Source organism: Semicossyphus pulcher, unplaced genomic scaffold (assembly GCF_022749685.1).
Source record: "Semicossyphus pulcher isolate SPU_LCO1_2020_fin unplaced genomic scaffold, fSemPul1.0.p SCAF_10, whole genome shotgun sequence".
Classification (NCBI taxonomy): domain Eukaryota; kingdom Metazoa; phylum Chordata; class Actinopteri; order Labriformes; family Labridae; genus Semicossyphus; species Semicossyphus pulcher.
In genome coordinates, this window is record NW_027211604.1 from 22,815,044 (window position 1) to 22,838,292 (window position 23,249).

The following is a 23,249-nucleotide window of genomic DNA, read 5'->3' on the forward strand; positions in this document are numbered from 1 at the left end:
GGGAATCTGGTCGTGATTTTTATTGGATCATTCAGCCGGACACCTCCAGGCCTTCAATGCGTCTCTGCAAATATGTGCGTCTCTGAGCTGTAAATGTTTGTGTAACAGAGTTAAGAAGACAGCTGATAACAAGAGGAACAGCTAACGGAGTGAAACGCCTAAAGAAAGAAATCCAAATTGCTGATGGTGGGAAAAGGTCAAAGGTCAAAGGCAAAATAGGTGAGTTTTAAGACAGGGCCAATAAATAATAAATGAAGGAAAACGTTGGCATCACAGCATCACAGTCAACCACCAATGAAATGCCTCGATCGTCACCGGTGGGACGATTTAAAGAAGTTGGTGAATGAATGAGTGTGTTTACATGTATTCACACTGTGCGTGATGAAGGGTTTGATTGATTGACCGTAATCGATAGGTTTCCAGTCCTCTGCTCACTTGCTGTTGCCCCGGGAGCTTCGCTGTTTGGTCATGGTCGTCAGCATCTGGCTGATGTAAGAGGTCAGGAGGTCGTCCATTTTGTAGCCCTGAGGGGTCACAACACGCTATTAGACATGACTGTACTGAATTGATGGAAAATGATCACATAACCACATGGTTGACAAAAGAAATCCAAAGCCATCTTCTATGCTTTGGTTTGTCCTCGGTAAATAGTACACATATAGTGTACGTTTAAAGATTTTGTCCATCCATATATTATCTTTACTGCTTATCCTGTTCAGGGTCACGGGGAGCTGGAGCCTAGCCCAGCTGTCATTGGGTGAGAGGCGGGGTACATCCTGGACTGATCACCAGTCAATCACAGGGCTGACACACAGAGACAGACAACTTTTCACACTCACACCTACGGGCAATTTAAGGGTCACCAGTTAACCTAATGAGCATGTGTTTGGACTGTGGGAGGAAGCCGGAGTACCCGGAGGGAACCCACACATGCAGGGACAACATGCAAACTCCACACAGAAAGGCCCACTTTGTACTAACAGGGATTCCAACTAGGAACCTTCTAGCTGTGAGGCGACAGCACTAACCACTGCACCACCGTGCAGCCTAAAGATTTTCAATTTAAAAGCTTATCAAAATCTGCATTAGATCTACATTTAGCCAATGCAGATTTTTGTTTAAATATGGGGAAAACTGTGTTGATTTTCAGACAATTATCCGTGGAATTCAGTGGAAGTTATACTCAGTTAATAACAAGAAAAGTGCCAGAAATATTTGAAGAACAAATGGAAAATTAAAAGCTGGTTCAAGAGAGTATTTGTGGAAATGCTGGATCAGTTTTTAATCGGTTTTGTCACACAGACTCGACCTTAATGTGACATCTGAGAGATTTGTCTCTCGCCCAATGACAGCTGGGATTAGCTTCAGCACCCCCTGCGACCCAGAACAGGATAAGCGGTGTAGATAATGGATGGATGGATCCCCCAAATCTTGTGACCAGTGTAGTGCATTTCCATCCGTGTGTGTTCATCTTCATGACTTTAACTGAATTCGCTCACCAGGGAAGTCTCACACAGCAGCTTGCTGCCTCGGACCAGGTTTCCGATGGTGATGTGAAAGTACGTGTTTCCGCTGCTCCAGTTGGAGATCTTGGTGAAGGGGTGAGTGGTGAGGATGTCCTGCAGGAAACATAACAAGTAAGATGAGCACGGCTGTCAGTTGTCATGGTAACACGAAGATTCACATACTACACGACTGTTCTCAGACGAGGTTATTCTGACTAGAGAAATCCACAACAGCAACAAATGAATGTAATTTTCAACTGAAACTTGTGATGCAAGTTGCTGTGAGGCAGTTTGCACCTACTTTAAAGGTCCAAATATGATTTATTTTGCACCAAACACAGATGTTTTTGTCAAATTAAAGGGCAGATGTACGAATATCATGGATTGGATACTTTTGCATACCAGAAAAGACAGAAAAGAAACCCTAATTTAACCTTAAATCTATAGCAATCTGGTGTTAAACACATAGTGAGTGCACCACACATATGTAGATAGCTCCATAGTTAACTAAAAATGAACTAATATCTCTTGAGGCACATCTCTGAAGTGCTTGAAGTAGACTTTTGAGTATAGATTTGTGTGTTCTATAATCATCTCCAAATATTTTAGGGCAGACAAATGGAAATTCTGACTCAAGAAACTAATATTTTATCTCTAAATACTCAAACATGTATTTTAGGGTAAGTCTTCGTAGCCCAAATGCTTATTCTTGGTAACAAACTAGCATATACGAATAAGACAAGCGTTAACTTACCTTAGACTTGAGATCAATCAAACTGACTCCATGTTTGTTGATGGCTATCAAGAGGGTTTCTGGGTAATTTGGATCAGTTGATTGCTGCAGAAAGAACAAAGGAGAAGAGACACTTTTAACACAGTGCTGATAACGACTGTAGAAGAAATTAACTGAGCAAGTTTACTCAAGTATACACAAAAGGCAAATAAGGACATGAAAAAACACAACAGCATCAAAACTGTGGTGAAATATCTTGTATACCTTGACTTCAAAGAAGGCGGAACCAAACGTGGGCCACTTGTAAATGATTTTGAGGAAGGAGAGTTTGGCTTCTTCTCGGGTTTTTCCTGAGTGCTTGTTGAACAGCAGCATGATGGACTGAGAGGGAGACGCACAGCATTCATTATGTTAACATACTGATGTCTGCTCAGCATTGTGGGCACATTAAAAGAAACATAATAAGATTTTATGTCATTAGGATACAAATGGATTGAGTTTGGACCAAAGAAGATCTGTTATTAACTTTTAGAACGACTGACCAGGATGATAAAATGTAAAGCTGATTTGTAATAACTTTGGTCATCAGCTGACTTTATATCTGGGGCCATCAAGACAGAATTTTAATTTGTCCAATACTGTGATTTATGGTCAAATATCCGCAAAACTAACGACACCCCTAATAGCCCTAGTGATGCTTTGTTTTTGTAAGATAAGACAGGAGTTTATTCATCTTCAGGAAAGTGAGGCAGCTGTTGCAGGAAAAAGTAAGAAAGTATGCAAATATAAAATATCAATAGGATGAAAATTCACTATATACTCGATGCCAGAAATACTTGCTCAACTAAAACGTAAACATTTTGCCTCCTTAACCTGGGCCTGTTAGCATTTTCACGTTAGGATGCTGACAATAGCATTTAGCTTATATCACAACTTCAAAAAAGCAGTTAGCACTGCAGGCTCTCAATCTGGTCCAGGCAACAATGCAAATATTTACAGACCAAAGCTTCTGAAATGTGAGGATTGTTTTGGTCATCTTATAGTAAATTGTTTTGCATTGTAATTATGGTTGGAAAAAAGACATCTGAAGACTTGTGAGAAATAGTACTGTTTATACATTTAACACTGATGTTGTGAGCTCACCCTCTTCCAGTCGTCGGGGGACAAATGTCTGATCTGGTCCTGAGGCACGAGCTCCTTCAGGATCTTGGAGATGTTGTGGAAGTGGGATTTATCCTCCTCAAACTTCACCCTGTAGATCAGCGCCCCCAGCTGGTGCACCTCATCCCTGGAACACTTGTGGTAGCCTCGCAGATACTTAGGCAGCTCCTGCAGAGAGAGGGCAGTCTCTGTTAAGACACTGAACATTTGTATGTGAGAAGGTTGAAGCTGTTCATTTTCAGAAAATGTATATGCACCGATACTCTATTGAAAGCTGCTGCAGCTCCATTAAAATAAAGCAGTTACTCAGTTTGTTATTCACACTTTTACTCGTGTTTACTGAAGTGGACTTCAGTTTTTCTTTAAGCTGATAGCTAGAGGCGACTTACTTGGTAGTAGTGGAAGATGAAGTCAGCCATGTTGTCTTTTCCTGGCACGGTGTTAGTCCACAGCTTCTTCATGAAGAACACCTGATATGTCAGTGAAGGCACGACACCTGCACAGAGGTGACAGGATGAACAGTTAAAGGTGGATAAATCAATGAGAAGAAACAATACATATGCGCTTTAAAGGCACTATGTGACACAAGATATTATCCTCTTATATTTGTAATTTGTGAACATATTTTACTGTTACTTAAAAAAATGTGGCCAAAAGAGAATTTGACCGATGTCAGGGGAAAACTAGTGTCAACATCGCAGGGCAGTCAACTCATGGAGGGGGATCTTCATTTAGGATTGGGAGCTAACTTTAGCTTTCTTGCTAACACAGATATAATGCTAGCTTTCTAAAACTACAAAACACTTTCTGAAGTGGATAGCGTCAGCCTGATGTCATAGCTGGCTGACTAACATAAACTTCATTGCTAGAAATTACAATGTAAAAGGGTATTGTAGTTTGCAAGCTTGCCAAATTACTTGACCAGCTATCGTAATCCAGTATACTATATTAAACATTATGACAAACAGATGAATGTTGTTCATTTTAGCAAACAATAAAAGATGCAACAGTTAAAACAAAAGGCGTATGACTAGTGTAATTAAAGTTAATCGTGTCAGTGTTTTGGCGGATGTCCAGGATTCTCTCTTACGCCTATGCACTGTGAGCGTGAGCAAAAGGCAGTGGTGGACAAAGTACACAACTTCATTACTTGAGTCAAAGTATAGATACTGCTGGTCAAATATTACTCCAATACAAGTGAAAGTTGCTTCAGTACTTCATTTAAAAAAACGTAAGTATTCAAAGTTCTTTTTAAACAAATCTCAAAACGTATTTTCACATGCACGAGTGCAGTCAGGAATACATGGGTGTACATTCTGCCGCGTTTAGAAAACATTATTTATATTTTTAAACTCTGCATGCTACAGATTTACAGATTTGCAGCTCCGAAATAATAGGAACAATAATAGGAACAACCAAAAATAACCGATGACCAAAATGTCCCTGCTGTGCGGTAAACAGAGGGAACATTTGAAATGATACAAATCATTCTTCATTTCAAAAACCTCAAACATGGGATTAAGATATGGCCGAGTTACAGGTATGGCAACACCGCTTGGACAAACTTTTAATTTTAAAAAAGAAAAGAAAATTCATCAGCTGACTTCAGAGCAAAAGTAGCGAGTAACAAGAACATTCATAGAAATGTAGTGGAGTCAAAGGTACGATATTTGTCTTCAAATGTAGTGGAGTAAAAGTCACAAGTTTCCCCCAAAAATAATACTCAAGTAAAGTACAGATATTAAACAAATATACTTAAGTACAGTACTCAAGTAAATTTACTTTGTTACTGACAAAAAGCTAACTAAAGATCACTTGACTGCCACTGGTGTCAGAAATAGCAGCAATCTTCTGAAAACTCCACATAGCCTTTAAATAAGATGTCATAATTTCTTACCATCTTTCACATGTCTGGCTTTCTTGATCCAGTCAGTCAGGTGCCTCACAAAGTCGAAGAAGAAGTCACCGTCTGGAACACTGATCACCTGGAATATCAGAAAATCACAAACTGAAACTCTCTGGTTTGAAACTCCTGCAGTTACTGAATTAATATTTATTAGTATCCACTCAGTGAGGTTTAAGATTGTGCTCACCTTGTCCGTGATCTTCACAAACAGACTGAAGCCTTCAGAGGATTTGAGCATGAGACGTCCAGAGATGTTGCCGCAGAAGTCTTTGGCCTTCGTGCTCGACTCCACTTCAAACACCTGCAAACACAAACGAGCCAAAACTTACATGGCTGCTTATATATTCAATTCAGCAACAACCAAGTAAGAAGAGAAATAAAACATGAGAAAAAAAGACATCTGCAAGTTAAAGTGAGGTCTAGTCAATAAAGGCTCAATAAAAATGTTGTTGATTTTGGGTGTAAACTTAAAATCTCAGATTACGATTAAATGTTTTCATGATTTCTAGAAATTTCAAGCATTAAATTGATTAATTTCAAAGTATTTTCCGACCTTTTTAGGACCATTAAAATCATTCCGAAGCCTTTCAATTGGTTAAAAATGCTTCCTCACACCAAAATGCTAAATGCTCACAGTAGAAACAAAAGTAATATTTGCCACCATAATAAGCTGCTGGTAACACCAAAACATGTTAGTCTGTGTCTGCTCAAAGTTCTTGTGTAATTAAATGTATTACAATTTGGAATTTGTACCCTAATAAAAGTAAACATTTCTTGTTATTTAAGTTATTTATGAGGTATGAGTCGTCACTGACCTCGTCTGAGTCATCAGGGAAGTAAACTTTGTGGAAGATCTGAGTGGTCTTGTGCTGGATGGCCTCCACCTCCACCAGGTGAGGAGGGTACTTCCTTGATCCATTTCTACAACAAACCGAAGAAAAGAGACATCACATTAATTTAAACCAAAAACTGAACAAAGACTGTTTAAGAATGTCAGAAGAGAGTGTGTGTTACCGTAATGCTTTCTGCAGCCTCTGCATGCAGTCTGGAGCCAGCGGATAGTGTTTCTTTGCCTGCAGGTACTTCTGGACGTGAGGCAGCAGAGTGTTACTGGGAGGAAACAAACCAGTGCAGAGCCACAGCAGCTCCCAGCCCTTCTCCTCACTGTACCTACACACACACACACACACACACACACACACACACACGAGCAATGGTCAAATTAACTAACATTTAGGACAATGATGTGTTTTAGATTTGGTGACAAGTTCGGAAGAAAGCTCGTTCTGGTTTTAACAACATGCACAAAGCCAAGTATTTAAACCAACAACATCCAATGTGAGAGCTTTCTTTCTTCTTAATTGCAAACTGCCTTAATGTTGCTTCATTTCTCACCAACATGCAAGTGCAAAGGTACCTATGGCTCGCTAAATTTTAACTCTCTTTTCCTTTTACAATGATTTGGGAGGATGGAAGTGGTATTAATAAATAAACATGTCTCTGGTTTGGGGCTGCACAATAGCCCCTAGTTTGAATCCTGGTTCGGACAAAGCGGGCCTTTCTGTGTGGGTGTATGCGTGGGTACTCTGGCTTCCTCCCACAGTCTAAAGACATGCTCATTAGGTTCAGTGGTGACTCTAAATGACCTGTAGGTGTGAATGTGAGCGTGAAAGGTTGTCTGTCTCGATGTGTCAGCCCTGTGTATCCCGCTGGGATATGCTTCAGCCCCCCACGACCCTGAACATGATAAGCGGTCAGTCTCTTCTCGCTCTGTTTTTAGTATCCACTGCCTCCTGAAGGATATATTTTGATCTTTAGCTGATATCTGCTCCACTACGTTCACCAGATAGTCTCTAACTGTGTATGTCTGCTGTTTACAGAGCTGAGCAGGCAGTACACAGTATATATGAGAGCGTTTAAAATGAAACTAAACAATTAAAGTTGCAGCTGAGCAGCTGAACTATAAGCTCAGTAAAGCTAAAGAGAGGCGCACATTCAGATGATAAATCTCTACAGGTTCATCACAGCAAGCAACTCCTTTTAAACTTTCAACTTTTTCTTCCTATTTATACATCAGTGTTTTACTGACCCCAGCCAGGTTACACTTATGGCTTTCTTAATTAGGGATGAGCTTGAACTTGACTGCCCTCGTCAGAGCCCTTAACCCGACCCCGTCTTAAACCTTTGGGAGGAACTGGAGCCGAGCCCAATCGGCCAACATCACTGGCAAAGCTCATTAAAGCTCCTGTGTCTTACTCGCAGCAATTGTTCATTATTTGAGTGTTCATTTGTCGACCTACTTTTGGCGACACCTACTGTATGTACATATTGTGATTTTTAGAGTACTGGACAGAGCAAAGACACATGCATTAATAGAATGTTTCTGATTCAAAATAAAACACAAAAAATGAAGCATTTCCACCATGTTGTTGACAACCCCATCCCTCTGAAGTGTGTGCGTGTTTCAGACGTACTTGATGTGATTATCAGTGAGCTGTTTGAGAATCTGACAGAAGATCTCGTCTTTGAGCGGCTCGGCCTTCAGCGCTCCTTCAAAGATCTGATCTGTGAGCTCGTTGACCGAACGCACACGTTTGGACGGGTAGTCGCCCATGTACTTCATCATAGGTAGAGCCGAGGTCAAGGACAGTAACACAGACAATCTATGAGGGCTTGAAAGATAAACAATGAATCAAATGAGTAATACCATAAGATGCAGCTCAAATAAGTCTTATAAAGGATCCATTGATGCAGTCATTTGACATTCATACAGAACAAACACTCTCTATTAAAGGATATCCATGAAGGCCAGACAGGCCTCCTGGGAGAGCTCGTCGTGAGCCAACACTTTCTTCATCAGCGGCTGTTTAAGAGGCTCCCTGGTGCAGCTCCACAGACGCTCCTTCCCTCTGGACTTAGAGATCATCACCCGGCTCAGAGTGCTCTTCGGAGGAGGCCTGCAGGAGGAGTTACACATGATGAAACACACAGAAACTATGCTTACTGATCACACTGAGAAGTCAATCTATATTTCAGTCTTTTATTACATATTATAGATATATAAAGTATGAGTATATAGGATAAGAAAAGACACCTGAAGTAGTCGTAGGAGAACTCCTCGAGTGTGTACACCTTCGCTTTGTCCTCTTTCTCAGAGACGTTCATCTGTGACACACCGATGGATTCTCGCCTCTGATCAGGAGTCATTGTCACCAGAGCCTGAGAGGGAGAGAGAGAGAAAGCAGGATGAAAGCAGGATGTAGGAATCAGAAAACCTTTCATTTGCAAAGGGAAAACAATTGTCTGACTTTAATACTCTTACATACATATGTATAAATGTATCAAAGGATGCAAGTGACTGACTGTAATGACAAGTGCTTTTAAAGGAATAGTTCATAGTCTTTATGAGAGTGAGATTAGAACAGCAGTTCCCCCTTGTACATCGCGACTGGGTTGGTGTACCCCCAACACCCGACACTTAAAAAAACAAAACCCCCAAAAAACAAAACCTATTTATAGACATATTAAAGGCATCAAGTTTAATTCTGCAAAAATAATCAAGATATTTGAAATATTTAACAGATCACAACAATTCGCTCTACACTGCAACAAACTTCAAACAAGTCCTCACTTTTAAAGAGCAACGAAGACGGGCGAGGGCGAGGAGAAACGCACAGGCAGATAGGCCCATCATGAGAGAAGATGGGGAACGTGCTGTCAGATTTTCAGCCGCATTAAAGAAAAATTTAATAAAGTTTAAATTACAATTTCCAAACATAACATAGCGGTTACGGAAGTGAGAACATCAGTTGCCTAATTTGAATCAAACTGCAGTAGAGTTACACACGATGCACCGAGTAAAGAAACATTAGATTGACACATGCAGAGGCTCAGAAACAGATCACATGGACATAAAGCAGATCTATTTGAGGATTTTCAAGTGAAAAATCCCACTTGTCAGTTTTGCAGTTTACTTTTTTTTTTTTCACCTCACTCTCAAGCTGTTGTCAGATCTTAAATACAATGATGGTTTGTTTTTGAAGATTTTTTTTTTATGCCTTTATTTAGTGAGAAGAAAGCGGATAGTGTCGGAAATAGGTGAATGAGAGAGACTGAGGGATGACATACCGCAAAGGACCGAGGGTCCGGGTTGCCACATCGAGGACTGTAGCCTCTGCACACGTGACGCGCAATTTAACCACAGAGCTAAACTGACGCCCCATGAAACAATGTTTTGCCTCTGAATTGGTTAAAAACAACCCACAAATATTCCCCCTTCCAGATACGTCAGAAAACCAAACGCTGTTGTGTCATTTTATACCATCGGGAAGCGCAATAAGCTCGGTTAATTCCACTGCCCCCTCTAGGAACTGTGTCTGGATTAACTTTTCAGCTGCCTCCTGCTACCTGAGGTTGACCAGAGTCCAGTTTGATAACCTGTTAGCTCGGTGCGTGCTGTTTTGGCTCAGTACCAGGATTTCCCAGATGGACAGCAATTACAGGCTTTCCATTTTAGCTCCAGAGCGCCCGTCCACCTGTCTTCACTTAGTGGTTGTTTTAATGTAACTAACATGTCACACCTTGGCTGAAGTCTGGCTTACTATTTTGCTGTGATTTAATGGCAGTAGACAGGTCAAAAGGATGTCGGAACAACAACACAATGATGCTGATTCAAGACGAGACAAGGAAAAATGCTGTTTTTTGTTCAGGAGAATCTAAACTCTTTTGCGACAAAGCTTCATGCAAATTTCTCGCTCAAGGTGAAAAACTTTTACCCGCTTGAATATGCAAGTGACACAAATTTGCATGATTGTTTGTTAGATTGCTGCAAAATAATTGTTATGAAGTTATGCACTGTTTTATAGGCTCTCTAAAAGCTCCAAAGCAATATAAAAGTGTTGTACTCACCACTATGTCATACTGCGGCCTGGTGATGGTGGGCAGCACGTAGACACACTCAGCAGGGAAGTCTCCTCTCTGTTTGGTCCTGTCGTTGATGCCGTGAGCCCAGCCTGAGTTCATCACATGCTCCCCGCTGTGTTCGTCCAGGATGATCAGATCTCCCTTAGTGAAACGCAGGAATGTGGAATCTGCACCTGCTGCAACACAAAGATTATGTTTAAGGTTTATGTTTCATCTCTCCAAATATAGAGTAAGTAGCAGTTCCAAATACCATCAATGTCCAAAAAAGTGTTAAAAACATGCTCTCTTTGTGAGTGAATCATACCTGGGTTGGGACAGTCCAGCAGTCCAACCACATACTTGGACTTTTTCCTCAGACCCTCGAGGAAGGTGACCACCAGGTCTTTGATGTCCTCTGCGTTGTTGGAGGTGAACGTGTACTCGTCTGCTTTGATGGTGGCCAAAGTAAAACTCTGGCCTTGGAGTTTTCCCCCTCTGGAAAGTGAAATTATGATGTGTATGATGTTCTCCAAGGAGTTTGCACGCTAAGAGTTGCTAATTACAATAACAGAAACTAAAGCTAAGGACTGGGGGAAATTACTGAACCAAAAAGAGTTAGGTGGCTTACGATGTAAAATCAAGAATAAAGAAAATGTAATGTATTTAGTAAAGGACAAATTTAGGAAAAAACAGGAAGTAAATAACATGTTTTTGCTGGTCACACTGTTATGAATATCATCTTGGTGTTGTCATACCTGCTGCTGGACACAGCAGTGATCTCTGGGAACGAGAGCTCCAGGAGGACCTGCTCCTGTTCGTCCACAAAGTAAACCCCTGTCCAGTTCACCGCCACGATCACGTCATTCTTAGGCAGACTGGGACCTGTGGACGGACGGTGACACATCCATTAAAACACTTACAGTTGTAATTCATGGTCTACATTCAGATTACTATGAGTGTTAGCGCTTCAGTGTCACCAACCTGAGAATTTGAAGGCCTCGTAGAAGCGTGAGAAGAGTAAAGGCCACTTTAAACGAGCGAAATCCACCACGTCCTCCTTCACCCTCTGCGTGTTCAGCCTCTTTTTAGTGTGTAATCCCTGCACAGGTAAGCTGTGGTTAGTTAACGATACAATGGTTGGCTCGGGTTTATTTCATGCAGCAGGAGTGTGGGGGATTTGAAGATGCCCCTGACAGTAATACTATCAGGACTTGAACCATCTGGAGCTTTCTTGGGTTGCATTTATATACCATTAAGAAGGCTATTAAAAGGAACATGGGGTGGGTGAGTCCTGTCGTTGAAAGCAGAGGGTTAAAATAGTCCATGTGTGTGGACGGGCTGAGTCCAGATGCCGTAGGAAAGGCTGAACAAAAAGATCTTCACATGTGAAAGAGCACACAGGTCAGGAGAGGCCTCTTAATTATTTCCTTACATTTTATTTCAGGTGTAACACAAAACCAATTAAGATCCAACACGAACGATAGAAGGAGGTGATTTGAGATAAGCCCAAGCTCGTTAAGACAGGGCTGAGGTTAATAGGTGCTCAATTAAGAACTGCTACCTTACCGACTGCAACTGTGAAAGGCAGAAAGACCAAACAATTCTTGTATGATATTGCAGCAGACACCTTTTTGTGGGCGTTGATGATGAGCTGAGCCCACTTCTCTGCAGTCTTAGTTGATGTGATTTCTCTGTCAGGGATGTAGGAAGGGATGAGGCTGAGCAGGCGATCTTGGAGGATGTCTGAGCCGTAGTCCACATAGTACTGCTGGGAGGCCAGCTCCGCCAGGTCCTCCTCCTTTTCGACAGACACGGAGCAAAGATGGAAAAGAGAAAACAAAATGTTTAATGTTGTTGCAACACATACAGGAACTGCATCTTAAACACAACGCGGCTGCTCACCCTCTCACAGCGATACTCCCCGAACTTCACCCCTCGCACAATCTGCTGGTAGATGAGGTTTGTGGCGACGTAGTCCTCACCGGGGTTGTGCCAGGGGTTAAAGATCTCCTTCCTGAAGAACAGCCTCCAGGGGGCGTTCCTCTCCTGGGCGCCCTGCTCTTTAGCATACTGCTCACACTGAGAGACGGCGTCCATGACGTGGTCACTACCGCTGCCCAGTGACGACACCTGGACAGAGAAGTTTTACACATTTTTCGAGTGTAAGATGAGAGGTCAACATGGCAGTGACAGTATGCGTCACAGAACATGTCTTGGTTTCACCTTGTCAAACAGGGCGATGTACAGCGAGAAGCCAAAGCGGTCTCTCAGGCTGATCTTGTCTGCGAGAGCGTTGCAGAGCTCGCTGGCGGTCGTGGCCGAGTCTGCCAGGAGAGTCTTGGTGGTGCCGTCCATAAAGGTGACAGGGAGCATGATGGGCTTCTTGGATTTAGTGGCCTTAGGAGAAAAAAGATCACAGTCAAGTTCAATTACTTAAAGTGATAATCTCAAAGATCTCAGTTTCGTTCCCTTCGGTGGCACCTATGGTGATAAACGGATATTGTGGTAACACCTGTGACGTCCACGGTTGGCTCTGGTTGTAACTCTTGATTTTCCTCGCTGACGGTCGCTTTCCTTTTTAGACTGTTTGCTTCATCTGAGCGTCGAGTTTGTTTCTTTTTCTTTGGATGTTTTTTGGATATTTTTGAAGTTGTATCTGTAGTCATCGATCTTTTCTTTGTTTGTTCAGCCATAGTAGATTACTGTTTACTCGCAACACTTGCAGAGACCAGAAAATCAGCCGCTTAGCTCCACCTACCCTCTCTGGCAGACCAACCACTGCTGGCTGATGGAAAACGCGTCACTAACTGGGCGCCGCTTGTGATTTTTTCTGCGAAAGTCGTACCAGACACCCAGTCTGTAATACTGCAAATGCAAAGGCTTTCATCAGTGGGCCATAGGCTGGATCACCATTGTGTTACCTCATTCGGGATAGATAGTGACTTAACAGACATTCATTCAAATGAAAATCTATCTTTAACAACACAACAGAAATGATTTTTTATGCTCTTCAAATGTTCTAAGTTAAAACATTCAAATGGTTTAAATGATTCAGTTCTTCTTCAGACAGTTATTACAGAATTAAGTTATTTAGCCAACACATCAGCAGGTTTCACCAAGTTAAGTTTAAGAGTTTTAATACATTTTTTAATCCCACAAAACAGTATCATGATCACAACAGCCAAAGTATGAAAGCATGATGGAAAACCAGTAAGGGTAGAATCACATAGATTTGTGTATTTAAACTATTATTTTTCAGTAATTTTAATCAGTGTATTAGAATAATTTCTTATGACCTGGACCTGCTTTAATACAAACTCTAGAAAAAGAAAAGATTTTGCTAAAATTGACTCTTAGTGAATGCACCCACTGTCGCATTAATGAAAGCATTTTCTAAATATCTGCTGTTGCTTCTTAAGCTCCACAAAAAGGATTGAACAGCCTCCTGCATTCATCATCAGCTGTCCAAACAATCCTTCATTTACTTTACAGGTCTATTAAGTCTCCTGATGGTCTCACGTTGTATTCCAAATTTTTTTAGAAATTGTAAGTTCAGTGGTTTTAAAGGCTTTATGATTCTTTGATTGAAGTTAGAAGATGACAGAAAGCATGTTCAGTACCTGTAATTCCAACCAAGATGGCGGCTGTGTCCTTGTGCGGTTGACAAAAGTCCTCCTCAACCTTTCCTCACAATATGGAGCGTAACCAGGGGGACCGTTTATCAAAAATGTCCGTAAATACTGACGACGGAGAGAAAGAGAGAGAGAACAACAAGTGTGGAGTTAAAGTTCAATTGACAGCTAAATAAAAAAGAAATGATTGCAGGGAATAGAGAGGATATCGCTCTGACTAATGAGGACGCAGTACTTTGACAAACTTCTCGGAGGGGGCGAAGCAGCCGACGCAGAGAGACAGCAGGATCCATCCGCGGGCGTGGCTGCTCTTTGATGGATTCTGAGTGAGCTGTTTGCAGATCTGACAGTAGATCTCATCCCTGAGACAGAAAGATTACAGGTTAAAAAAACAAGGTCCTCATCCAAAACACAGTGCCGTGTTAGATTCAAGTTTAACTGAGCCAACAGGGAAAAAAAGGATTACATTAGTAAAAACGGCACCGTCAAGTTGAACTTTGCCTACAAAGTTAATTGCAATAAAATGTCCTTTACAAATTCATGTATTCATTTTGATAGGATTGGTCTGAAGTTTAGTTATAAATCTAAAGTTAGGTCACCTGAGGGCGGGCCTTAAGATGCCGTTGCCAATGATGAAGTGAAGTTTCTCCAAGTTGGAGGTGGGTCGGTCCTCCAGCATGCTGTTCCCCTGGACCCCGTAGTCGCCCTCTGTGAGCCGCCTGGTCACCTGCCACAGACTAGAATAGTTAATATCCTGCTAACTGTTTTAAAAGTTTTAACAGCTGGTTCTGGTGATAACTTCAAAAGATGTTGCTGGTTTGAATCTCACCTCCTCTGTGATCTTGGTTTTCCTCTTCAGGGTGAGAGACACCAGTTTATGTCTGATACTGTTCCTCTTCTGGCCGTCTATGGAGCTGTTCTGTTGAAACAAACACAATGATTCAATTTAACCACATCGCAGACCCAAGCATCAGTTACACTAACTAAAATCATCAGTTGTTTGAAACAAACTGACACTTCAGCTGCATCTCACCTCTCCCTCCACCTGCAGCTCCTGCAGCTCCTTCTTGTACGTCCTCTTGCCGAGGGTTTCGTAGATCTTTGTCATGACGGGGATTTTTTCACTGCCGTCATTAAGGACTAGCTGGCACTTTGGCTCTGGGAGGTCTCCCATGAACCTCAGCACGGTGATCCACACTGCTAACGCAGCCTGGAGGACAGGACAGGATGTTTAAAATGAGAGAGTAATGTTACAACTTGATTTGTAGGCTGTCAGTCTTGATATGTTCTTTTAGCAAGCAAACTTAAAGGAGCCTTGTTGACTCATTTTTCCAAACAGAAAACACTGAGGCAGAAACAGTGTAAGTGCAAGTGTAGAGGTGAGAAAAAACTGCAGTTCCCCAAACGGCCACTTGAGGCTGGCTCCAAATGGGAGCTGTTGCTCGGAGATCCTAAATGAGTATTAAAGTGTAGGGTTCAGAGGTGACGAGGACTCACCAGCTGGTCTCCTTCGTCCTCGTGAAACAGCAGAGGTTGTTTCAGCGGTCGTCTGATGTAGGTGTGAGTGGAAACACCCTGAAAGTAGGTGGCTGCAAACTTGGAGAACTTGTATTCTGACAAATCCTCGTCCTCCTCATCAGGTAACGGCATAGCTTCATTCAGCTCCTCTTCTTCAGTTTCCTCATCGTGAGGAGTGCTCTCTAAGTCCTGAGTGGCAGGAAAACACACACAGATAAAGACAGAGTACAGATAATATTACAGAAGATCACTAAAATCAACAGGATGTAACATGCTAACATGTTTAACAGGAATTCAGATTAAATGAGTGCAAACGTTGGCTATTTAACATTCAGCTGGCATCTTTAATGGACTACAACTCCCATGGCAACCTACTTCAAAACCAGATGGTGCTTGTCCGTCCTGGTTGGGCAAAGGCCCCGAGTTCCCAAGGAACCCAAACATGCGGTCGACCATGTCAGAGTGATCCACGGGCTGCTCCTTCTCCCTCTCCATCTGCTCCAGGAGCTCCTTCTTCCTCCTCGCCTCCTCCCTCTCCTCCCTCTCCCTCTCCTCCTGCTGCTGGGCCAGTTGGACGAGCCTCTGCTGGTGTTTCCTCTCGGCCTCTGCCTTGGCCCGCCGAGCCGTCATCAGGTTTCCCAGCTGCTCCTCCTCGGCCAGGCGCTGGCGCTCGGCTTCCTGTCGATGGCGCAGCTGTGAGGGAGGTGAGACAGGAATCAGAGGGAGAGGGGTTCAGAGAGGCGGGTAGGGGGTGACACTGGTTAGCATTTGTTCCTATTCTTATTTGACTACTCATGTAATTAGAACAAAAGCTGTGAAACATTATCTGTGATATCTTAGTTCTATGAACAACAAAGAGCAGAGAATATAAACTACATGATACAGTACTTTTATCTATAATCAGTTATTAAAGGGGCTTTTAGAAAGCAAACAAATCTAATCATGCTAACATGACAAGAAGCCAATAAAAAAAGGTCAAAGTCATGAAGACTACACAAATAAATGACAACATGTAACAGAAGCGGCCTCTGGTTCAAACTTGAGCTGCTTCCCGAGAGCTCACCTACTTAACTTCCTCCTCGTTGGGTCACAGGAACAGCAGACCTGCTTTGCAATACTACACGATATTTCCTAAGAAAGCTATTTATATCTTATCATGTTAATAACAAAGTGAGATTAAAACAAACCTTTACAGAACAAATAATTTATTCAATATTGTCTCAAAACAGAAACAATAAAGGAAATTTGCAACATTAGTGGATCAAATGGTAATTTTTTTACCAAAAACAGAAACATTCTTACAAACTCACACATGAACTTTGTCACATTTCACAGACATAAAGCGAACAGGGTTTACACCATAGACTGTATAAAAAGATATATATTAGGGATGCACGATATTGGATTTTTTGCCGATATCCAATATGCCGATATTTTACAACTCATTTAGCTGATTACCGATAGCGATATTTCTTTCCCACACACCTAATTGTAGAGATCACCAACTCTCTTCTGTATTGGAATGAGCTTAGAGGATAATGGTGATACTCTTAACACATTTGTTACAACGGTCGGGGTGACGGGTCTTGAGATGGTTAATCAAGTTTGTAGTGTTGAAAGACTTTGCATTGCAAATAGCAGTTTTGCGATCTATTTCGGACACTTTGAAAAACTTCCACACCACGGACATTTTGGCTTCTAACTCTCTAATGCTGCAGGTAGACACACGTGACGTCATCACACTGCGCCACGCAGGTCTTCTTCGCGCCGGGGACATTGTGCCGAGGTCGGGCATTTAATCAAGTATGCAGCAGCCCATTATTTTATCGGTTAATGATATATAATTTATATAATATAATTATAATATAATAATATTATAATTATATATATCGGTGTTGGCCGATATCCGATAGTTCATTTTTAAGCCAATATTGGCCGATACCGATAACGTGCCGATAATATCATGCATCCCTAATATATATATATAATCTATATATACAGTCATTGGTTTACACACACTAATGTAAAAGAATCTAAGAAAGAAGGCACATGAGAGACTGTTGACTTTTTGTGCTGTTTTTAGAGAAAGGAAATGGAATTTCAAACCCCCTTTTCATCTGGCATTTGTAACTTTCCAAAAAAACATACATTTAAGCTCTCTTTGCACAGTGATTGTCTGCATGTACATAAATGTAAAAGAAGGCAAGGTCTGTGCTTCTCTCTGAGGCTATTTCTTTTCTTCATAAAACTACATATAAAGAGTGCAAAACTATGAATGCCTTAAAGATACAATCTCAAAGATGAAAATTTTTGTGTTCTTGAGCGCCTCCCTCTGTGAGCACTCTTCCCAATTTACTACGGCTGGCTCCCTTTGTCATGGTTGTAACTCTTGATTTTCCTCGCTGACGGTCACTTTCCTTTTAGACTGTTTGCCTTCATCTGAGCGTCGAATTTGTTTCTTTGTCTTTGTATTTAACTTATTTTTGAAGTTGTTTCTGTAGTCATCGATCTTTTTTCTGTTTGTTCAGTCATAGTAGATTACTGTTTACTCGCAATGCTTACAGAAACCAGACGTGCAGCCGCTTAGCTCCGCCTACCCTCTCTGGCAGACCAACCACTGCTGGGTGATGGAAAACACGTCACTAACTGGGCTCCGCTTGGGATTTTTTTCCGTGAATATCACCACAGACACCCACTCCATAAAAATACGGTATACTGCAAATGCAAAGGCTTTCATCAGTGCGCCACAGGCTCAGTCACCATTGTGATAGCTCATTCGGTGATAGATAGAAAGAAGCGACTGATTGAAGTTTGCTCTTTTATCCCTATTTGTACAACTCATCCTGTTGCAACTCCAAAGGAATAGACATTGAGGGCGCAGAGGTATGAAGGCGTATGAATATTGTCTAAATGAGTGGTTCTCAACTGGTGGATTGGGGCCCAAAAGTGGGTCGCAGAACTGTTTTCAGTGGATCGCGGATTTGTGCTTTGAAAAAAAAGGCAAAAAAGTCTATGCTGCGCTTTTATTTTGAAGGAGAGGGGTTTCCTATGACTCGCATGCTGTAGTAGTAGTTTAGTCATACTCCACTGATTGGGTAATCCCAGCTACAGTTACATTATCATTCCTGAAACTTGATGAGCCCGACAGTAGTTTTTAGTTTATTCCCGTTGAAAAAAGGCTGTTAATTTAGAGGAAATATTATGCTCTTATGCACTGCCGCCTGCTGGTAATTGTGGTTGACTATTAAACTGTGATGTTTTGTTCTCTCTCAGGTCCAAACTGCACCCTTTTTCATGTAATAAATTTGAGTAAATTTGGGCCACGATTAGTCATTGCGAGGTGGTGGTGGGTCCTGAGGCGAGACCAGTTGAGAACCACTGGTCTAAATTACACGTTATACTTATTTTGTACAGATTAAAAAGACAATGAAAGCGCTCTTTAGATCTTTCGTAACCTTTGACGAAGCCAGGGTAACTGTTTACCCCTGTTTTCAGTCTTTATGCTAAGCTAAGCCAAGCTAAGCTAACCAGCTGCTGGCCATAGCTTCAAATTTAGCGAACAGACATGAAAGAGGTATTAATCTTTTCACCAGCTCTTTGCTACGAAACAACTGAGCAAATGTACCAAAATAGTAAAATAATCTTCATCGGGGATAAGATATCCCACAGGTTGTTTTGGCATTGGGGAGAAAAAAAATACTAATTAAGGCATTACAAGAACAAACACAGTGAGGAATTACAGTTTCTTTCAGCCAAATCAAACATGTCACAACACATCACAATTTTCATTCTTCACGTCTGAGCTTAACACCAGTAGCCCTCTCGCACTGAAAGGTAAGACACATGGTAAAAGTAGCAGTAGTAGATATAATGGCAATTTACCTCTGCCCTGAGCCTCAGGCAGAGGCGTCTGGCTATCATGCCCCTGGTGTAGGCCTGAAGGGTCAACACGGCTCGGAGACGCCGCCAAATTGTCTGCCGGAAGAGGAAGCCGCGACAACGGGCTTGAATGAAGGTGACATTAAGGCGGGTCAGACGGTAGGTTTTGTAGAACCTCCTCGCCCTGTAGACGGCCTGGAGGCGCAGGAAGCCGCGCTTCATCTGGAGGAGAGAAGTGGAGTAGTGACATAAGTATGGTGTCCAAATTGGTGTGAATTAGAAACATGACTTATGCAGCTTATTTGAACATCAGAATAAGAATAAAAGTGGGATATATACTATATTGTGTCTGTTTAAAGTGTTAAAAGAATATTTTAACTAACAAAAAACTACATAACTAAACAATAAAGGTGTTAATGACTCACAATTTTGTAATTCCTCCTGCATAGATAACCCCTCCAGACCTTCTGGATGAAAGTCACAGCAGTCCTCAGTTTGAGAAAGTAAGTCCTACAAAGGAAAGGCAGAAATTATATTCAAACCAGGACATGAAAAACACAGTGTCCTGAATCCCTCCTTTAGAGCTGAAGAGGAACAAATCCACACACAAGGTGATGCTTTACTTTACAAAGACACATACAAAAAAGGTACATATAGAATCCCAGGAATCCCAGAAATATCTGCATTTAAGGGCTACTTTACCTCTCCCTAAGTCCACGCACAGCCTTCTGGATAAGGATGACCTTGTCAGTAATGGCTGTGTCCCTCTCGATCTCCAGCTGCATGTCGTGATGGTCCTGAAAAGAGAGAAGCAGACACAAAGCAGCAAATAAGAGGTAGTAAAGAAGTATTTAAAGGTATAATAAGTAGGATTTTCCAAGAAAAAAATAAAATATAGACTTTTACAAATATAATATAATATAAATCATCACTTATGGGCCTCTATACATGTGTGTTGGTGAGTGTGTGTGCAGACCCTTGTGAGACCCTTCCCTCTGCATCTATTCTGTTGTTTTGCTTTGCACGGGACGTTTTCAGGAGGGGCGCTGTTGTGGTTCCCTGAGCCAATCACAGCGTACAGGTGAGTGTGGGAGTGGTTCCAATTAGCAACTGGGCCCCATTCAGACCGGAGAACATGGCGAAAGAGCAATGCAGAGTTGGCTTTCTTTCTGTTGGACAGGTAGGTCCCTGAAACCGGGTAGGACAAGCTAACCGGTGGTTAGCATGCTAGCACAATGGTAACCGTGATGCTGTCAGTGTAAACTCGGCGGGGTGGGCGTGTTCTCGCACGAGAGAGAGAGAGTGAGCTTCTGGTGACAAAAAGCCCAGGAGGAGGGGCCCAGTCTGAATGTGTTGTTGACAAAATGCAAGGAAAAATCCTTCTTATTATACCTTTAACAAGACTGGATTACCAATTTCGGGGGAAGTGAACTGAATACCCCAAAGTCCACTAAATTTGTGTGGTAATGTGCACCACTAAAGCAAAATATCTCAAGGTAGCTTCTGCATTTGTTCCTGACATTGAGGCCCTGTGCTGTTGAGGGGCTAATTAATAATCAATGAGTTAGTTGATGGTACACTGGCATGGTGTTTTCTACTTACTAGGAAAGATGGAATTTGGGGGGGCCCTTTAGAGGGAATAAAGGGGTTTGGACTGAGGGCCACAAACAGGGTAAAGAAGCTAGAAAGTTTTGAGAGACGTACTAAAGAGTTCGCTTTTGGTTTCTTGATGACAAAAAAACAAGTATGAACCATGCAACAAAGGACTTTGCTGTTGTATGGAATGAGCTGTAACCACTTGGCTAACAAGAGGCTCAACTGTTTGATTAAGACTTTTTGATATCTAAGATAACCCAGGACTGACTAAGCTAAAAAAACAGACAACCTTCAGGAAAATCTTGGTCTTTCCGATCTGCCAGTCATCGTGTTTCCCCAGACGGGCCTTGACTATCATCTGGCAGGTCCCTCGTAGGTCTTCCTGGAAGGAGAAAGAACAACGTAAGAGTGATGACTTGTGGACCAGAAACCAGATCATCCGACTGAGTATGATCTCATTCATTATTGCGAATACCTTTGATCTCATAACACTACTAGTGTTTTTCAGAAATCAGTATCTTTTAAAGAGCATCATTGAAAGATCGACACCAACCCCACATCTGTGTGTTAGGAGGCAGTTAACCTAGCATAGCATAATGGCCAGATGCAAGAAGAAACAGCTATATTCTCTCCAAAGTAAAAAAATACATCAAGGCAGATGGATAAACTCCTGTTTGTCAAGAAATGGTGTATTAACAGTACCTAACTCTCCCTAAAACCTCAACCTGTCATTAAAATTAGATCTTCTTTTAGCCCCTTTAAACTGTTTTAGTAGGAAAGGTTGTAACAGATGGCAGTGATTGTTTGTTTGACCTGTATGTGAGCTGGTTTGATACCAGGCATGAGGACTCGGTAACGATCCACAAACTCAAGAAAGGTGTATCGGATGGGATAACCGGCCCGTCTTATCCTGATGGTCTCCATCATGCCGGAGTATCGCAGCTGACGAATACACAGCTCTCTGTCAAATATCTGTAAAAAAGACACAGAGCAACGACCTTATCAAAAGAGGTTTAAATAGCATCAACATATACTACTTCAAGAGCACAGAAAATTTGCTTTAGTCAACCCTTGTCATTCCTTAAGAAATAGTCGGCCATTTTGGGATATACCGAAATTTGCTTTCTTGCTGCGAGTAACATTAGAAGATTGATTCCGCCATCATGAATGTAAGGTCACTAAGAGGCTAAGGCTGCTACATCCAGAACCAGGCTACCTTAGCTTAGCACAAAGAAAAGAAACAGGGGGAAACAGCTAGCCTGCCTCGAACGTTAAAAATATCTCTTCCTAACAGTACAACTTTACTATGAATGATACACATCAGGACTTTAAGAAAACTTAAGAGTAAAAACATGGAGTTATGTGTTCGACTAGCTAATTTCTTGGCTGGGAGCAGGAACTTCCCGGAGTCTCTGCTCGCTGCCGGCCAAGAAATAGTCCAGCACATAATCCTTAAAACACAACGTGTCATTTTTGGAACAGTGTGTTCAATACTGAGCTGGTACACGGTTTCCTCACATTTCAGTTCAAGAAAGAAGTGTTTTGTATTTTGTGAATGATATTAACACATGTATATAAAATATGGTCTCACCAGGGGCTTCTTCAGCTCGTTGGGTTTTACACAGCGGACGAAGAACGGCTGACACACGCTGAGCGTCCTCATCAGCATCTCCAGGGAACGTTTGAACTGACTGCTCAGAGTGGGAGAACGCTTCCTCGTCTCGACACCCTGCACACACACACACACACACACACACACACACACACACACAGACACACACACACACACACACACACACACACACACAAACACACACACACACAGAGGTAGAAATGCATAAGACGATGTTTCATCAAACCAGTCTCACTTGTTAATGGTATGTAGTATGTGGATAAACGCTGGACACACAGTGGTACACGATGCAGGCGAGGGGTGCAAACACATCACAACCACTGTGCACAGAGGACAGACAGAAACAGGAAACATCACAAAGTCTCTGACTGCTGTCTTCACTGGGATTCTTCCAGGTGAGACAGACAGAGAAAATGAAAGGACTTCACTATAAGAAACTTAAGTGGTCATTCTACATGTATTTAAATGGACAAACGTCTCCCTGCGGTCTCTGCTACAACACACTGCACACCTGTAGGGTAACAAGAAAAGCTAAAGGAAGAAAGGGGAGGCTTTATTTCTTCAGTTTAAAGCGAACACACTCAGGGTTTGAAGCACCACATGTTTCGACTGTTGATTACCTTGGGAGTGGGGGTGCTGGGCTGCTGATAGCCACACAGATACTGATGTGATTGTAAAAGACAGAGGAAACAGAAGAGAACGCGGAGTGAGAGGACGGGCGTGTAATTAGTAAAAGCCAAAAAGCTAAAGGGAGTCACCAGAAACAGCCTCAAAATGAAAATCA

General features: G+C 42.0%; 1 protein-coding gene across 1 annotated transcript in view; it reads right to left on the reverse strand.

Annotated features, from left to right (window-relative positions):
* Nucleotides 1-431: 431 nt before the first annotated feature.
* The window catches only part of myo7ab (myosin VIIAb), a 34,835-nt gene continuing 12,017 nt past the window's right edge, over nt 432-23,249 (reverse strand). The window contains exons 15-48 of the mRNA XM_069666033.1: nt 23,086-23,127; nt 22,424-22,561; nt 21,646-21,804; nt 21,122-21,214; nt 19,939-20,033; nt 19,662-19,746; nt 19,240-19,458; nt 15,733-16,050; nt 15,337-15,546; nt 14,873-15,049; nt 14,669-14,758; nt 14,439-14,566; nt 14,075-14,201; nt 13,828-13,947; nt 12,431-12,604; nt 12,110-12,337; nt 11,835-12,005; nt 11,189-11,306; nt 10,963-11,089; nt 10,533-10,702; nt 10,214-10,404; nt 8,400-8,524; nt 8,105-8,262; nt 7,780-7,933; nt 6,320-6,475; nt 6,121-6,226; nt 5,493-5,606; nt 5,297-5,384; nt 3,789-3,895; nt 3,382-3,567; nt 2,503-2,619; nt 2,260-2,343; nt 1,500-1,619; nt 432-524 (exon numbers count right to left, since the gene is read on the reverse strand). Coding sequence (XP_069522134.1) covers nt 432-524; nt 1,500-1,619; nt 2,260-2,343; nt 2,503-2,619; nt 3,382-3,567; nt 3,789-3,895; nt 5,297-5,384; nt 5,493-5,606; nt 6,121-6,226; nt 6,320-6,475; nt 7,780-7,933; nt 8,105-8,262; nt 8,400-8,524; nt 10,214-10,404; nt 10,533-10,702; nt 10,963-11,089; nt 11,189-11,306; nt 11,835-12,005; nt 12,110-12,337; nt 12,431-12,604; nt 13,828-13,947; nt 14,075-14,201; nt 14,439-14,566; nt 14,669-14,758; nt 14,873-15,049; nt 15,337-15,546; nt 15,733-16,050; nt 19,240-19,458; nt 19,662-19,746; nt 19,939-20,033; nt 21,122-21,214; nt 21,646-21,804; nt 22,424-22,561; nt 23,086-23,127 — 4,788 coding nt within the window. The remainder of the gene's footprint in view (nt 525-1,499; nt 1,620-2,259; nt 2,344-2,502; nt 2,620-3,381; nt 3,568-3,788; nt 3,896-5,296; nt 5,385-5,492; nt 5,607-6,120; nt 6,227-6,319; nt 6,476-7,779; nt 7,934-8,104; nt 8,263-8,399; nt 8,525-10,213; nt 10,405-10,532; nt 10,703-10,962; nt 11,090-11,188; nt 11,307-11,834; nt 12,006-12,109; nt 12,338-12,430; nt 12,605-13,827; nt 13,948-14,074; nt 14,202-14,438; nt 14,567-14,668; nt 14,759-14,872; nt 15,050-15,336; nt 15,547-15,732; nt 16,051-19,239; nt 19,459-19,661; nt 19,747-19,938; nt 20,034-21,121; nt 21,215-21,645; nt 21,805-22,423; nt 22,562-23,085; nt 23,128-23,249) is intronic.